The sequence below is a fragment of the Macadamia integrifolia genome, chromosome 4 (assembly GCF_013358625.1).
Source record: "Macadamia integrifolia cultivar HAES 741 chromosome 4, SCU_Mint_v3, whole genome shotgun sequence".
NCBI lineage: Eukaryota > Viridiplantae > Streptophyta > Magnoliopsida > Proteales > Proteaceae > Macadamia > Macadamia integrifolia.
This window is the reverse complement of record NC_056560.1, coordinates 8,108,592-8,126,728: the sequence shown is the minus strand read 5'-3', so window position 1 is coordinate 8,126,728 and position 18,137 is coordinate 8,108,592. Positions and strand designations below refer to the sequence as shown.

Below are 18,137 nucleotides of genomic sequence, written 5' to 3'. Positions count from 1 at the left end.
CTGAAGTAAACCCTTGGAAGAGAAACAATGAGAATAATACTAAAACATCTCCGTCCTTCTTTACAAGGTAACCTGAGATGATGGAAAAAAAGTTGGACAAAGGCATGCATAATGGCCTTAATCCAAGAGGGCTGCTAGCCCAAATTCGATCGGAAAATTCACAGAGGAAGAAAACATGACAAATAGATTCTGGTTCCTTCCCACAAAAGAAAAGGTGATAAAGTTCTGTTCATCTCTTGGTCCCCGATATAGCAGTATAAAGTTAGTGCTCTTATAGATGATTGTGTCCCTGATAAATCCAGGAATCATTGCTATGTAATGTTACAATAAGATCGGGAAATAACCTGGGCCTTTTGAATGTTAGTTGGGTACAGAGTAAAGACAGAAAAATGAGATTTTTTTATTTTTTAATATATGGGCATCCGGCTCCACCAATCTCGATACAGATCGGCGATGTGACTCAGTAGTCTTGGCTGAGTTTGGGGCAATTCAGAGAAGTATGACTTGGAATTGGCTGTTGGTGTTGGAAGACCCTGAAATTTGAGACCTTGACACAATCTGCCCATCTTTTCTCAGAATTTCAGTGACTTTATGGGGTATTTCTTCAGCTAAAACCTGAGATGCAATAAAAATGGGTTAGTAGAGCTATTTTTGAGAGGCTATTTCTTGGTACCTATGCTTTCATTTGGATTAACACCCTCAGAAATTCAGAATTCTGCCATCAGACAATCAGAGTAATACTTTTCCAACATAACAGTAGCTTCCAATCTGACACTGGCTGGATTTGGTCTTGTTCAAAAAGATAAAGAAGAAGTGAAAACAATATATATATATATATATATATATATACTTCCATATCTAATCCATCTATAATCTTATAGAACAGCAAGTAATTGCTTTATAAAGAAAGAGATCTGCAGGGGAGGTGGGGTAAAATATCAAAAGGAGAACGAGTGAATTTCAGAAAATCAACATTCCTTGATCCAAACCCATCAGAAAAGCTGTCCTTACAACTCATTCTTCACAAATCATGTTGAAATTCCTCATTCCCTATATCTTTAAATATCAATTGATAAGAGAGGTGAAAAGACAAAAAACCATGTATCTTTTATGTTTAGCAGAGACAATTAATAGCCATGGTAACCCATATAACAGGCACGAGAGCGGATATTGTGATGATCATAAATAGGATCTCCATAGTTCACAGGTTTTATCACCACTGCTTCACGTTGACCGTAGTGTTCCTGAACTGCACCAAAAACAATCTCATTGGTTGTTTCACAACTCTGCTCATAGTATGTTTGTGGGCCAGATGAATAATGCCTCTGATGATGTTGCTGCTGCTGGCGGTGTTGTTGTTGCTGCTGAAAATCACCATCCCAACCATTATAGAAAGCTCGACTTTGCTGGAAATGGTTGGTCTTCTCTAGGTCCTTGGACATGAAAGCATAAGTCTTCCGTGGGGTTGGGGTTCTTGTTTCTATTGACGGTGGCTCATCTTCATCGGGTATCTCAAAACTTTCTTGCAATGGCCAGACATTAGGACGCTTTTGCTGTTGCAGTTGTTGATGGTTCAGTGGCTTCCTTCTAAAACCTGAAAACAACCCCCCAAATATTTCTGCCACAGCTCCACCAGTATCGAGGAAAAGCCTCCCAAGTGAACGAAAAAACCCTTCTTGCTTCTCTGGTTCATCATCACTGGGGATTAATGGTGGCCTGGCTGATGATTTCAGTGGCTTCTGATATGGACTGGATGGAATGTTTGTTTTCCTACTTCTGGGTCTCTGTGAGCAATAAAAAAGGGGTCAACTGTTTTTATGTTTTTCAATAAGATTTCCTTCTTGTAGACTATGAAAGCAATGGTGCAGATCATTTGTGACACACTACGAAATGAAATAGTAATTAAAAGAAAAACTTTATCAAAGAAATTGAGGATCAACAGTAGTTGCTCACATCTTCTGAAGAGACCATCGTACCCACTCTCCTTTGCAGCAAGGCCAACATGTAACCAAAAAAGACGGCAGCAACCAGCACAGCAATCCCTTCAATGGAGGAATACACTACCAATCTTATCCATCTCCAAAATCAAAAGAATAATTTTTTTTTTTTTTTGGGTTGTGGGTGGGGGGATCATCACATGGTTCAAATTACCTAGAGGAAAACCACTCTCATATTGGTAGGCACAGTCATCAAAATGGAGCTGTATCTCTCGAATAGCCTGGTTTCCTCTATCTATGACAAGAAGAGAGCAGCTGCTTCCGATATAAACAACATCAAAATCATCAGAAAACTTTGCATCTTCACTTGGCCCATCAACATGGGCCCCTCCACGGCTCCATTTTCCTCCTGCAATTGTTGTTACCCCTTCATAAAGAAAATTGAGCCATATCAACATACTTGCAAACCACTATTTGTGTGCATCAACTTCAAACCCAAAATTAAAGTTCATGAAAATTAAATAACACACCCGTTGACTGAGAGATTGAAAATATGAATATGGCATTTAAATAAACAGAAAATAAGAAAACAAAAAATATTTCCTTCTCTAATATTATAAAATGTTAATTGGGTAATAGAGCCATTCCTAAGGGTATGATAATCTTGAAAAGAATACCAATCACATTTACCTGCATCACTGATCTTCCTGATTGCCATGTTCACAGTGTCTGCTATGTAAATATTTCCCCTATCATCCGCTGTAAGTCCCTTTGGATGTTTCATCCTTGCTTCTCTGGGCTTCCCATCCACATGTCCAGAGTAACCTTCGGGTGATCCAGCAACCAGTCTTGGCCTGCTATCTGCAGTTTTCCATGCATTCACAACCCACAATGAAAGCTATACTTTCTCCAGTAATTTGTTTAAAGAAACTCAAAATAAGAAGAACATTCGAAGAAATCCAATCACCTTCATGACACATTTTGGAAGTCAGCAGCTATGCTGTGGAGTGTGGATCAACCATAAAAAGAAGAAACTCAACAATTAGGTGGAATTTATGTTTCGGTTGTTCAGGTTACTATAGAAATCCAAGTGAGACAAGAAGTTTGAGAGAATGAAGAGTCGATTGTTATTAATTAAAGTCCAACCATGTTATGTCACAGAATTTGAGCAACAAATTCCGAAAACCTGAGCTGGGGTTTGTTCTAAGAGAATCACAGAGGCCATGAAATGCAGATAAGATGTGTAGCAGACAAAAGAAGAAAAGGCTAATTAGTTTTGAGCAACAATGAAGCTTGCCCTTGAAGAAGTATAGCTTTAGAAGAAAAGGAAAAGATCACAAATTTCCATAAAGATGCAATAGGGTATTTTGCATTGTTAACTGAAAGGCCCAAGAGTACTTTAAAAAGTGAAACTCTTGTGTTCGACAAAAGCAAATCAGGAATCGAATCATTTAAAATGAAGTTGAGATAAACCCGACTGAAAAGCAACCAGTACAAAAGATTTTAGGAACAAATCAGTCAGGAAAAGGAGCCCGATCTCTGCCCAAACTACTCAGAAACAAGATGGAAAAGTTGAATTATTTGTAACAGCAGAGGTAATTTGCAGGAACTTCGTAGTAAAACGCATAGCTTAGCAAACTATGAGCAGGATTTCAACAGAAATTTGATCCAATCAAGCCAAAATTAGGTGTCATTAGAGAAAAAACCCACTTACGTCGGGACAATGGTGAGGAGATCCTGTAAACGTTACTGTTAGCAGAGTCCAAAACCAGAAGCTCCCCACTGGATGAAACCTCAACCGCGTATGGCTCGATTCCAAGCTTACTCCCATCGAATACCGTCTCTACAGTGTAACCACTCTCGAACTTCATCATCGGACGGCCAGAAACCGCTGAAATTCAAAATCCCATTCATCCCCGACCATGGAAGAGAAAAAAAAAATCTCCATTACTCAACAACACTCAAAAACCCACTGGTGGGAGAGGAGAAGAAAACAAAGACAATGTGGGTTTTATCTAAGATGCTTACCAGTTTTGGTGGTTGCTTTAAGTGACCACAACCATTTAAGAAGAGCAGAGAAAGCATTGGAGACAATCCCACTTACAATTCCTGCCAAAAATAAAACACGAGAAACAGAAAAGATATAGGGTTACAATATACGAAAAAGATTGAATCTCAATGAATCTGTAGAACTTAAACCCACTTGCAGGAGCAGGAGTAGTAGCTGAAGCTGATGAAAGACATCCCAACAAAACCATGAGTATTAAAGCCAAAACAAACCCATTCTTCCCCATTACTCCTCAAGAACCCAAAAAGTATAAACAACAACTCAAATCAGAAGATTCAATTTCGAGCTCTGCTGCATTCTCAGAATCCGTATAAGCTCATCTGGGTTAGGAGTTAGAAACAAGAACAAGATAAACGCTGCGATGCCCTTTACTTTTTTGCTTCGGCGAACCTCTCAAGTGGGTAAAGAGAGTGAGGGGAAAGGGACAAAGTGGTACAGTGCCGCAGTATATTAATACGGAAAAATTATACAGAGCATACGGAGATCCGGGCTTCCAGCCCTTCCTTGCTCATAGAATCACCGTCTTTTAAACGGGTTTTCAACAAAAAAGAAAAAATTAAACGGAACATATGCTCTCATTGACTGATAGTCTGATACTGATAGTGTCCTAATTACAGTTTTTATTTTCAGGGTTTAGCTTTAATAGTGTGCCTTAATGAACACACAACCTCTCTGTCAGAACCTCTCACAGATATGGTATGTGGATTTGGATCTTATTGAAAGGAAAGTTGGAAGACAAATAAAAACAGAGGGAATTTTTTCCCATCTTGGGTTCACAAGTTTCGAGATGAGTGGTTTTTTCTTTCATTATTTTCTTTTTGACCACTGTTGTCCTCAGTTTCCGAATCCTCTGAGGTACCATGTGTAGGAATGGGCCTGGTACCTTCTATCACGAAAGTGGAGATCACATGAAAGAGCATCTTTGATTTTGTTTGGGCATTCTTACCAACTTTTAGATGCTTTTCCTATGCCTAAGATTGGTAGTACTGTGAACGTCCAGGCATCTTATTAAGGATTCTAATCTCTGTAATGGGCCAATTTTTATTATTTTTTTGGTAAAAGCAGACAATTATACGGTACGTCACAATATTTTTTTTTCTTTCCACCATGTGCAACCTTGTTGATCATACTGTTCCCTGTGCCACCATTGGTGCGGCATAAGATATTCCCTTCAAATTGATGGCGTGGGGAACAGGGATTTTAAACTTAATTTGATGAATGTGAAAATCATTGGGAGTGGGTCCCAAAAACCCTAGAATCAACTCTTAAATCTGAAAAATTAGTGATCTGGTCCCAAAAATCTTAGAATCAGTCACTTTAAAATATTCTCATGATAAGTTTTGATCTGAAAACCTTAATTCTATGATGGTGATATTAGTATTTGCGTCATCTGAGCATGGGAAGATTCTACTTAAAAAAAAGCATGGAACTCCCATTTATTGTAGACATAAGGACATAAAACGTTCTTCATAAAAAAAGAAAAAAAAAGACATAAAACATTAGAGGTCACTATCGAACAAAGTTTTTTTTTTTTTTTTGAGAAAATTGCATTGCCACCCCCTGAACTTCGGTCCTTATTCAACGCCACCCCCTGGATTTTTCGAAACGTCAAAGCCACCCCCTAAAAATTCAAAAAATTCCAAATCGGTCCCTGCCGTTAGCCGACCGTGAGAAATGAATGAAAACCGGTTAGTTTTTTTCTAATATACCCAAAATACCCCCACCTATTGTGAGAGGACAATATTGCCCTCTCCTTTATTTCTATCTCCTAAACCCATACCCATCTCACATCTCTCATCTCTCATCTCTCCTCTCACTCACTCGGCCGGACAAGAAGAAGAAGAAGACGAAGACCCACCTGCAACTCGATTCTCCCCTCCTCCGGCGTGCGATTCTCTCCTCCGGGGAGAAGAAACCAGCGCTGAAATGACCCAACCCAGATCATCCGCTCCACACAGCCGAGATTTTAGTGCGGCAGCCTTGAGATGAGCAGTGAGACGAACCAGAAAGAGACGGAGGCGGAGGCGGAGGCTGTGGAGCAGAACTCAGGCATGCCTGCTCCGGCTATGGATAGTGCAGCGATTACGAACCTGCGTTCTGTGTTCCACCGAGTCCAACTAGCAGCCGAGAGATCAGGGCGGAAGGCGGATCAGATCAGAGTGGTGGCTGCCAGCAAGACCAAACCTGTTTCTCTCATCCGCCAAGTCTACGACGCTGGTCATTGCTGCTTCGGCGAAAACTATGTCCAGGAGATCGTCGAAAAAGCACCACAGGTCGTCACTCTTCGATCTTTATATTCTCTTCCATATTATCTCTTTTAGACCCTAATCTATAGAAATTTTGTTGAATTTTGGACTTTGGATTGAACTTCAACTGCGATTCACTTTGATTACTCAATTGATTAATTAGTATTCTAATGTGATAAGGAAAAAAATTGATTGCGGAAAATTTTCTTTATGTGCAGCTTCCAGATGATATCGAATGGCGTTTCATCGGGCACTTGCAGCTGCGATTCACTTTGATTACTCTGCCAGAATTGAGATCAGCCTTCTGCAGATTCCTGGAACGCAATTCGGACGCCGGAGGGGGGAGGGCTTTGCACGCCGAAGGGAATAGAATCGGACGCCGGAGGGAAGAGAATCGAGTTGCAAGGGGTGTCGTCGTCTTCTTCTTCTTGTCCGGCCGAGTGAGTGAGAGGAGTGAGATGAGAGATGAGAGATGAGAGATGAGAGATGGGAGATGGGATATGGGTTTAGGAGATGGAAATAAAGGAGAGGGCAATATTGTCCTCTCACAATAGGTGGGGGTATTTTGGGTATATTAGAAAAAAACTAACCGGTTTTCATTCATTTCTCACGGTCGGCTAACGACAGGGACCGATTTGGAATCTTTTGAATTTTTAGGGGGTGGCTTTGACGTTACGAAAAATCCAGGGGGTGACGTTGAATAAGGACCGAAGTTCAGGGGGTGGCAATGCAATTTTCTTTTTTTTTTTTTAATCAACCTATTGAACAAAGTTTAAAGGGTAAGGCTTTGATTTTGACTTGACACCAACTAGGAAAATATGGGGTACACTGAAAAAATTCATAAATCACATAGGATGGTATAAAAGGATATGGGAGCTGTTTCAGAAATGCCCACATTCCAATTTTAGGTTTCTTCAATTGCACAACTTATGTTGTTTCAAGGGTTCATTGTTTTCAAGTTCTCTAACTCTTGAAAAAACCAATAGATTATAAAATTCCATTGAGCGGGGCAAAATGGGAATACAGAAATATCTATCTTCTTCTCTTTCTTCCTTTTTTTTTTTTTTTTTTTTAATAAGAAAAGAAAAAACTTTATATTTGAGATAAAACATTCATGTTTGGGTTAGTACATCTAATATAGGAGTGTATAGTTAACGAAATCCACGCTAATTATTTAACAAAAAGTATCACTTCGTTGTTAGGTCTGAGCTTAAACAACACAAGGCGGGAGTCAAAATGTACATCCAAAGAAATGGGTAGCATGCTCAAAGGCCACAATGTGGTACTTGAGTCTCAAAAAGGTTCCAAGTCTTTAGCGTCGCTCCAAACTTTTTCAACCAGCCATCACGTCTCCTAGGGTAAATATCAGTCATGTTTTGCATATAGTGGTTTGTAATTTCCCAATAACCAACAATTTGGCAGAAACTCCTAAATGTTTGTAATTTTATCTTAGCCACGGTGAAGAGAATCAGTGATTAGAATTTCTCTTCCTTATTGTTTGAAATTCAAAAGTACATTTAAAATGGGTGGAATCCCATCTGGTAGCAATGATAGAAGGGTTTAAAGAGAATCTTTCTTCATCATGGATGAAAAGAAATTTAATCCTCGCAGTACTCCTTTATAATCTTTACTGTGACTTCTACTATGGTCGCATGCAACAAAATATATCCATCGTCTTTCCATCCAATTTACCTTTATCCCTAATTGGAATGGTCCATGGAAGATGATTCAAGACTCTTGCTTTACCACGTTACAATCTTTTTTGACCATTCAATTCCAAAAGCAACAAGCCTAAGAAATTTTTTATTTCTTTTTAGACTCTTGGAGGCTTTATACTTAACTTACTGGAGTGAACAATAAATATCCATGCTATGTTCATTTTTTGGTTATAGATATCACGACCAAAAAATGCTTAGTCTAGTGGTGGTAACTTTGACTTGAATTTTTTTTTTTTTTTTTTTTTTTTTTTTTGTAAAGACCTGCAAAAGGGGAAAATTTATTGAACATCCAAGGGAGAAAGCTGCGTTACAACGTTTAGAATATCCTTCGAAAATAGGGACTTCCAAAAACCCAGATGGGTGTGACCAACTGCCCATTTCGAAACAGAGTGGGCAACAACATTCAAAGATCTACTAACATGAATAAAAAAGCAAGACTCAAAACAAGTTTGTAAGACTTGAATATCTAAAATGATGGATCAAATCTCAACCGGAGAATGAAACCCAATGTCATTTAGGCTTCTAACAAGAACCATGCAGTTTGAATGGCATACAACATGCCTAAGGCCATCTTTGAGAGCAACTTGAAGGGCCAATCGAAGCACAAGAGCCTCTCCAATAAGAGGAGAGCTAGGAAACAAATGATCAAAGGCCACAAGATGGATCTGTCTAGTAGCATCAAGAATAATGCACCATAGCCCCATGGCTTTTGGCCTCGCCGAAAGTGCTACATCTGTGTGTATAAGATAAGATTCTACAGGGAAACCATATGGGAGTTAGATTGTTGTTGAGAAGTTCGAGAGCCTGAAGTTCTTAGAATCAATTTTAGAGCTTCCTCCACATTTCTATTTACCATAGAGATCCAATCACTGAAAGGAGATAGTGTAACTCTAAACACTCCAACATTCTTCTACTTCCAGATCTCCCACACAATAGTAGCATGAGCCAAGAAGAACCTATGTTGCTCCAACTTTGTGAGACCTGGAGATCTTCCCCACTCAATAATCCACTCATGCAAAAGCCGATTAGGTGTAATGGTAGGTCTGAAGGTGACACAAGAAGCAAACCATGCTTGTTGAGCACAAGGGCATTCAAAGAGGGCATGCTCCACCGCCTCAGTTGCTTGACGACAGCCTGGGCACACATCAGACTGAACAATGTTCCTATGTTTGAGGTTAGCCATAATAACTCCAATAGCTTTCAATCAAGTTTTCCAAAGAAACATTTGCACATTTGGGTGGACTTTTGAGTTTCACAAAAATTTTCAAACTTCCTTGGGGATAGAGCTTATCCTAATTGTTGATTTGGAGCGAGGGGGGGATCAAAGAAGCTTCAAGCCTATATGCTAATCTAAATGTGAAGACGCCCTTTGGGTGGGTGCCCCAACAAATATGGTCTTGACTGCCTAAGTGGGATTCTGAGAATAGCTTCCACTTCATTTTGTAAGAATAGACTTCTCAACTTAACGACATTCCATTGCATAGTAGGAGTGATGATATCTGAAACCCTCCAATCAGTACAGTCAGGAGGCCTTGGAGAGTGTACCCTATACCCGTCCAGTGTGGGAATCCAAGGATCCTCCCATATAAGAATAGAACTGCCATTCCCAGCAATTCATAAAATACCTTTATCTATCAGGTTTCTACCTCTCAAAATGCTTCTCCAAGCCTATGAAGGGTTGTTTCCCAATTGTGCCCTAGTGAAAGCTCTATGGGGGAAATATATACTCTGAAATAGTCTCACCCATAAAGAGTTTGGGTTCTTCAACATTTGCTATCCTATTTTTGTAAGGAAAGCCACATTCTATAGTTTCATATCTCTCAATCCAAGACCACCCTCTAGCTTAGGTTTGCATAGACAGTCCCATCCTACCCAATGAAGTTTCCTCTCATTTTGTTTCTAGCCCCATAAGAACCTACATCCTGTCTTGTTTAAATCATCTAATAAACCCTTTGAAAGCTTGAAGTGGGTCATTGTATAGGTAGGGATTGCAGTTGCCACTGAATTCAAAAGAACTTGTCTTCCTACAAGAGATAACAATCTCTTTTTCCAATCAACAATCTTATTTAGAGTTCTATCTTTTATCTCCTGGAAGGCACCTGATTTATTCTTTCCAATCTCTGAGGGAAGGCCCAAATATTTGTCCGGCTTAAGCATACTACTAACTCCCACAATATTGGCAAAAATTTGCCGAAGCCTTAAGGGCGTATTAGGACTAAAAAAGGTTGAAGATTTCTGAAAATTTACTACTTGCCTAGATGCTTCACAATATAGGGCTATTAAATCTCTCAGCTTCTTGAGATAACTGTGAGTAGCTTGCAAGAAGATAAGACAATCATCAACAAAGAATGAGTGTGTGATCTGAGGACTTTGTAGGTTCTCTGAGGCTACCATATCAAAAATTAAAGATGTAAGACACTCTGTGCATAAAATGAATAAGCCTAGTGAAAGAGGATCTCTCTATCTAAGGCCTCATGGCTGTAAAGCTCCTTTTTGGACCCCATTTAAGAGGAAGGAATAAGACACAGTGTTAACACATTGAAGGAAAATATGCACCCATCTCTCACATAACCTGAATCTCAGTAGAATAGCTTATAAGAAGCTCCACTCTATTCTGTCATAGGCCTTCTTCATATCAAGCTTAAAGGCTGCAAGGTAGTTACCACATGTTCTTTTGTTTTTCATGTGATGAAAAACCTCATGAGTAATCAAAACATTTCTGAGATGTTTCTCCCTTCAATAAAGGCATTTTGTTATGGCGCCACAATTGAATTTCAATCTTTTAGATAAAACCTTGGCAAAAACTCTATACACCACATTGCATAAGCTTATAGGCCTGAACTTATCCAGACTGCCTTGTTACCCTTAGGGATTAAGAGGATGTGAGTGTGGTTTACACCATGAAGGAGGGAACCCGTGTCAAAGAAGTCTCACATTGCCACGCAAATCTCCGGCCTCACTGTGTCCCAATAGGTTTGGAAGAAGATAGGCAACATGCCATCTGGGCAAGAGCTTTCAAGGGCTTCATGCTAAACACTACAGCCTTCACCTCATCATCTGAAATGGGCAAACATAACTCCCTATTCTTATCCTCATTTAATCTAGGAGATATATATTGCAATGCTTGCTCAAAGTTGTAGGAGCCTTCCGAAGTATATAAGTTTTCAAGGAATGTAAAGATCTCATTATCAATATCATCTTCCTTATCCAACCATTGCCTATTCATGGATTTGAGCTTCAAAATTTTATTTCGGTTTCTTCTCTGAAGCGTTGTAGCATAGAAAAATCTAGTATTTCTGTCGCCACATTGAAGCCATTGGATTCGGGATCTTTGTTTCCAATGCAACTCCTGCTGATCCAAAAGGATTTGCAATTCCTTTTGAGTTCTATACTCTAGATTCGCTATTCCATCTTCGGTTGGACCAAGTATAGTATGGGCCATGCGATCCCATATCCATAAGGGCACAATCATCAACGAACTCTCTGAAAGCAGCAATCTGATGGTTGGACTTCAAACATCCGCCTTGCTTTTTAGTCCCACTTAGAATCTCATTAAAATCTCCAAATAGCAACCATGGGCATTGGATTTGTGAACCATAGAAGACAGATTTTTCCAAAACGCAGGTCTATCTGATGATTTTGGAGGACCATACACTAAGGTTGATTGCCAAGGATCATCACCACTGTTCAATTGGATTTTACAATCGATAAACCTTTGAGAGCTCTACAGAATTTGTAGGGATATAGAAGCATTCCACATAACACACAACCCCCCATTATATCCAATAGGGTCAACCACAAAGTAATTTGGTAAAGCAAGAGATTGAGGAAGAACCTTGAATTTTGCAATGTTAAATCTTGTTAAATTTTGTTGTATATTTGTATAAAAGTGTGTCTGTTTGTGTAAGAGGAGGTGGCGGTTGGTTCTACTTGCATCCAATAGGCTGGCCATTAACCAGCGAAAAAAATCCTCTACCGTGGGTGCGGCGAGGATCCGATGGCCGGCACGGCATCAGGGCATGTGCCAATGTCATCTCGACCGTCGGATCCTCGCCGCACTAGAGATTAGAGAATGAGACAGATGCAAATGTTAGAGAGCATAGATGCATCGAGTACAGTTTGTTGTCTATTTCTCGGTAGTCAAACCTTGTTGTTGATTCCTTAAATTAGAGGACCGTGTCTACGCCGTGTATGATAATTTGACTGTTATTTACACGTAATTGTCTGAGTCATGTACTCTTTCAACTTCAACTTCAACTACGTGCCCCACACATGCTTCTCAATAAACTGACTTTTAGGCTGTGTTTGGTAGCCAAGAGAAGAAAAGAAAAGAAGAGAAAAAAAATACAATTTTTGTACTTTTTTCTTGGATTAAAATTTTTTCTTTGCACTTGGTATGTTTTCACCCATGAGAAGATTTTCATTTTCAAATTCAAAATTTCCCTTGGAAATTGTGAAATTTTCTTTTGCTCCCCCCAAATTTTTTTTGCCAAAAACACAAGAAAACATGAGAAAGTATGAAAACATAATAAGACAAAAATGAATAATTACACAATGATTTCCTATGTGTCTATCTCTTTCTTAAAATTCAATTTTTTTTTGAATTTTTTTCTTTTATTCTCTTGATAACCAAACATACATACTTTTTTTATTTTCTCACAATTTCTTTTCTTTTCTTTTCTAGATTCTTTTTTCTTTTCTTTTCTTCTCTTGGCTACCAAACATAGCCTATTCTTTTCTTTTCTTCTCTTGGCTACCAAACACAGCCTTGGTAACCAAACACACATACTCTTTATTTTCTCACAATTTCTTTTATTTTCTTCTCTTGACTACCAAACATAGCCTATGAAGAAAGAAAAGAAAAGGATGTTTGCACTTGGTATGTCTTCATTCAAGATAAGATTTCCCCTTTTTAAATTCAAAATTCCTCTTAAGAATTGTAAAATTTCCTTTTGCTCTCCCAAAAATTTTATTACCAAAAACACAAGAAAACATGAAAAAATATACAAACATAATAAGACAAAAATAAATGATTACACAATGATTTCCTATTTGTGTCTTTCTTTCTCTCTTCAAATTCAAAATTTTTTGAACTCTTTTCTTTTCTTTTCTTGTCTTGTCTTGATAGCCAAACATACATACTCTTTCTATTTTCTCACCATTTTTTCTCTATTCTTTTCTAGATTCTTTTTTCTTTTCTTTTCTTCTCTTCTCTTCTCCTGGCCACCAAACACAACCTTAAAAGGAAAATACAAAAGAATGGAACGAATGATTAATGATGGTGCACACGATTACTGCTGGAAGTGATTTCGACACTTCATATGGTTTTACCATTTTGTGAGGAAAAGGCGTTAAGTCTTAATCGTAATTTAAATAAACTCTAATACGATCATTTTTTTATTCTATTCTTAATAACTCCATCAAACATTCGTCTCACTTTGAATCGATACAAAATTAATAAAGTAACATATTTTTTCTTATCGATATCAATGCCATCTGATATCGCTATCTTAATTCATGGATCCAGTCTCACATGAAATTGGGCACATCATTTCTTGGGGTCCTTTTCCCAAGACATTATTAATTCGTCGTGGTCCCCAAAACCAACTATCTCTGACCCATCACCTCTATTGCGCAGTAGCAGTAGAGAAGCCACGCCAGGGGACGTGTTAAGCTGTTAATATCTGTCAAACAATAAATTAGAAAGAAAATGAAAAGTAACCTATGAAGACCCATTTGATAACGTTTCAAGAAACACGTTTTTATCGTTTCTATTTTCAGAAACAGTAAAAACAGAACAAAAAATGTTTTTATCGTTTTTATTTTCAGAAACAACAGAAACAGAACAAAAAACGTTTGATAAACTGTTCCGTTTCATTTTTTTTTATAAATAAAAATAGAAATTTTTACTTATTTATGATTCAAAAAACGACCCAGACGAAACAAATTGAACTTGTTTCACGCTGTTTCTGAAAATGACTTGTGACAATTCTTTCATTGATTACCATCGACTTTTAAAAACATGACTTATCAAACACCTTCAATTCCATTTCTGTTTCTAGAAACGAAAATTTATGTTTCTATCGTTTCTGTCTGTCGTTTCTTGAAACAGAAACGACAGAAACGTTATCAAACGGCCCTAAAGCTTTCCGAATCCTTCGAGACCCATTCCAAAACAAAAAGTCTTCCCTACATTGCACAGTAACCAGATACAAACTTCTACCAAAAGAAAAAAAAAAACAGATACAAAAATAAATAAAAGAGAATGGTAAAGAAGCTAAAGCGTCAAATACAAAGGGAAAAAAACAAAAGGACTAAAACAGAGGCCATTGATCATATGATGGAAGCAGAAGCAGAAGCAGAGGCAGAAGCATCAGTTTGTGAAGTAGGGAATGGTGGCCTGTGAATCAAGAGCTTTTGCAGCAGGTGAAGGTTCAACAGTAGGAGATGGAGGAACTGGCTTAGTCAAGAGCACAGCAGGCAAATCAGGAATCCCTTTCAGATAAAATGTGTAGAAAAGCTTGAAAGGGAAGATCAACTGCTGCAATTTCACTTGCCCGTAAACTCCCTCGAACACCCCTGATCCACCAGTCACAGCAAGGTACGATTCTTCGTAGGTCAGATACGCCCCTTGCACCGATATGTGACCATAATCACCAAAGTAGAAGCTGTAGATCGCTTCATATCGATCTCCTTTCTTCTCTGGTACATGTTGGATCAACACACACAGCCCACTTGTTATGCCAAATCTCTTCTGCAAGTCTCCGCTATAAACCTGAAATAATAATCACACTTAATTCGGACTAATTCGCTTAATTTCTTAGGAACAAAGTTAAAATTTTCATCCCAAAACAAAAGAAGCAGCTTGCCTTGTTGGAAAAAGGAACGAGATCGCCCAATGAGTTCTCCTGTTTCTGGCTCAGACGAAGGTACGCAGGGCTTCCACGGTCTCTTTCGTTGAACTCGTACACACAAAGCTCCTGAACTTTGGCTGCAGATGACAACAACAATTAGAGAAATTTCGAGAGTATATATCTACCATCTACAAATGAAAGTAGCTAGAAAATAGAAATACTTACTGGGTCTGGATGTGGAAGAAGAATCTGTTGTATGATTCTCTTTCTTGCAGAAGAAGGACGTGGTCCTGCTCCTCCGGATCGAGATATTCTTGTGGGTACTGACAGATCTGAGAGTCCTGCTTGATGATGCGTCGGAAGTCTTAAACCCTAAGAGTTTCTGATTCTGAGCATAGGAAAGAGATGATCTTGAATCAAGTGCCCTAATTGCTGAAGATATGGTCTTGGGAGCTACAAATGATCCTGCAGACGCCATTGATGATGGACCAAGGAAAAAAAAGCCAAATTGGTTAAGGAAATTGAAGAGGAAGGAATGGAAGACAGATGATGAAGAAATTACAGAGCTCGGGTTCGGTGAGAAATGGGAGTTGGAAGCTAATAAATAGAGAATCAGAGATGTTGGGTCCCGTGTCTTTGTAGTGGACTGCATGTAATGGTTGGCACGTGCGTATATTCTTATTCTACAAAGGAGACAAAATAAAGAAGTAAACGGGGAAAGAATAATAGCTGCAATTTTCCACGTGTTTTTATTTTTTAATTTCCTGAGAATTATTCAATTAATCAAATTGCCATTTATTTAGGTTTCTTCCGACCAGTTGTTTTCTTTTGAAGTCAGGTCTTCTCTTTGATACTGACCCTATTGTGGTCAAGAACAGGGGCTGGATCGGGATTTTAGACAAATATGGGGATAATTTTGTCTTTGAAGTATAAGGGGGCCACGTTTTTAGTGAGTTATAGAAGGTTCGGTTAGGTGCGTCTGGCTTAAGTCTGAAGACTCTGAAGTCTGAACCCACCTCAATTCAACGGAAAAAAATCGTCTGTTTTTCTTCATCCATGTTTTACCTTCAGAAGGTGACATGTGGCATTACTTTAAGTGAACGGTCAAGATTAAGTTAAAAACCAAATTGAATGTAATAACCCTCACCCAACTGAATTAATCTTGATCGTTGATGACACGTGTCATCTTCTGCAACTAGCAAAACACAAGAAAAACAGGGATTAGAAAAACAGACGATTTTTATCCCAATTCAACGGGATTAATATGACCCTGGTTGGAGTGTTGGACCCTCTTCTACCTCGTCCATCCTCAGTTGCTTCAAATGTAGTCTGCAAGTGAAGACAATTACAAACGAGGGTTTTCGGAACCTAAGGTGTTGTCCACGTTTACACATATGAATATTGTTTATTTATTTATTTAAAAATAAACAAATAAATAATAAAAGAGAGAAGATTTTCCTACAAGACAATATGGTTTTTAAACAAGCCAATAGGAACACGCTTGGAAGCATAATCAGCAATGTGATTTTCAAATTTCATGGGGGTGTGGGCTGTCATTATCCTACCCTATGTCTGACCATAGGTTATTTTGTCTTTCAACCTTCTTTTCCTAATAAAAAATAAAGATATATGACTTTGTTTACCTATTAACCTATCTACAGCAGTGTTCTTTTTAGCATGTTTTCAGATATTGGAACAACTTTGTTGATACTTTGAGCAGGAAAGTCCTATCCACGGCGTATAAGATAAATTGGTCGTCATCGACTCCATGGATTCAGATGTTATGTAATTCTGAGTTTCTATGTTTCACGTGTCTTAATGGATAGAATTCTAATTACCCAAAAAAAAAAAATGTCTCATAGCAGTTGGAAAGAGAATTCGATCCCATTTTGTACGTAACCAGTCTGCACAGCTATACATTAGCGTCACCCAATGTTTCTTTCTACAATTACGTCATTTTACAGGATAAGAGAAGAGAGAGAGAGATATAAGGAGGCAGTAGCGCACCCTATACAAACTAAACGAAGTTTTCATACAAAATCGGCCCAAGTCATAATCTAGACCAACCTCATTCAATTCAGATTCCAACCAGTCATTCAATTCAATTTTTCAATCCCTACCCAAGTTTCAAGAATCAAGATTGGTTGGCCAGAGGGAATCCCAGTTTAGGTCAATCCAGCTTGTCCGATCCTTCTATGGAAACTAGGGTTAGGACAAGTCAAATTTCTCACGGATCCTGAGTTCCTAACCGATTCCAAAACCTCCTAGCGTTCGATAAGATTAATTGAAAACTCGGTTCATCCTAAAATGAATTCAAAAAAAAAAAGAAGAAATTACACTTCCCTCCCCTGTATGTTTCATCTATAACACAATCCTCCCCCGTAAAATTTATAATTACAAACATACCCTATGGTATTAATACTATTAGAATCAAGTGTTAAATGTCCTTTTTACTCTCATCCCCTTTAACTAAAACTCAAGTCTTTCCACTTCTCCGTTTTCATTTCCAAGCTGACGAGTCTGCCCTTTTTCTTAAGTTGTTGCATGTTGCATCATCTCCACATTTACAATAACTAAATAAAAAATTGATCAAAACCCTAGTTTGAAGATGACGATTTTGGTTTTAGGTTCAATTCGGTAATCTTTCTCCATGCTTTCCCAGAATCTCAACCCATCTTCAACAAGCCCTGTGTGGCTACAAGCAGTTAACACCCCAACGAATATGATATCTGCAACTTGCATTCTACGAAAAATTTCAAGAGGTTTGATTTCATGTCGTGGAGAAGCAAGTCCCGTGATGAGTGTATTGTAGGAGAAAACATCTGGTTGAGGAATTTCCTCAAACAGGTGACATGCTTCCTCCATGTTTCCACACTCGGCATGCATATCCACTAACGCAGTGAGGACTCGTTCGTTGTTTTCGATACCTTGTCGATCCACATAAGAAGTAACCCGATGGACTGGCTCCGTGCTTTCCAATTGTGCACACGCAGAGATCACACCAGTCATTGTGGCAGCATCAGGTTTGACCCTCGTTTCCTCCATTATGGGTAGAGTTAGAGGCTTCAAGAAGTGAATTCAGAAAGTTGAGTGGGAATGACGAGCCCATCCATGAATCTCCCGACACGGTGCTGTTTACTAAGTCGGGAAAAAGTCTTGATTTCCCACTTTATCTTCAATTTCTATTTCCCTTTGTAATGGTTGCTGATGGATGATGAAGATAACAGAGTTGGTGTTCATCCCAGCGATGGAAATCGGTCACCTTGTCCCAGTGATGGAGTTTGCTAAACGCCTCCTAGATCGAGACAATCGCT

At 38.7% G+C, this 18,137-nt stretch overlaps 3 protein-coding genes across 3 annotated transcripts; 1 reads left to right on the top strand and 2 right to left on the bottom strand.

Moving 5' to 3' along the window:
- Positions 1–958: 958 nt before the first annotated feature.
- LOC122075388 lies at positions 959–4,617 on the bottom strand. The gene is made up of 7 exons (XM_042640386.1): positions 4,141–4,617; positions 3,966–4,046; positions 3,652–3,828; positions 2,628–2,798; positions 2,152–2,364; positions 1,954–2,042; positions 959–1,784 (listed from the first exon to the last, which is right to left on the bottom strand). The coding sequence occupies exons 1-7, from the start codon at positions 4,229–4,231 to the stop codon at positions 1,128–1,130; spliced, it is 1,479 nt and encodes a 492-aa protein (XP_042496320.1). The 5' UTR covers positions 4,232–4,617; the 3' UTR covers positions 959–1,127.
- Positions 4,618–5,961: 1,344 nt separating this feature from the next.
- Positions 5,962–7,225, top strand: LOC122075325. The gene is made up of 3 exons (XM_042640314.1): positions 5,962–6,278; positions 6,470–6,649; positions 7,160–7,225. The coding sequence occupies exons 1-3, from the start codon at positions 5,991–5,993 to the stop codon at positions 7,223–7,225; spliced, it is 534 nt and encodes a 177-aa protein (XP_042496248.1). The 5' UTR covers positions 5,962–5,990.
- A 6,917-nt stretch (positions 7,226–14,142) lies between these two features.
- Positions 14,143–15,406, bottom strand: LOC122075712 (allene oxide cyclase, chloroplastic-like). Its single transcript, XM_042640850.1, has 3 exons — positions 15,049–15,406; positions 14,839–14,960; positions 14,143–14,744 (listed from the first exon to the last, which is right to left on the bottom strand). The coding sequence occupies exons 1-3, from the start codon at positions 15,299–15,301 to the stop codon at positions 14,343–14,345; spliced, it is 777 nt and encodes a 258-aa protein (XP_042496784.1). The 5' UTR covers positions 15,302–15,406; the 3' UTR covers positions 14,143–14,342.
- Between the last annotated feature and the right edge of the window lie 2,731 nt (positions 15,407–18,137).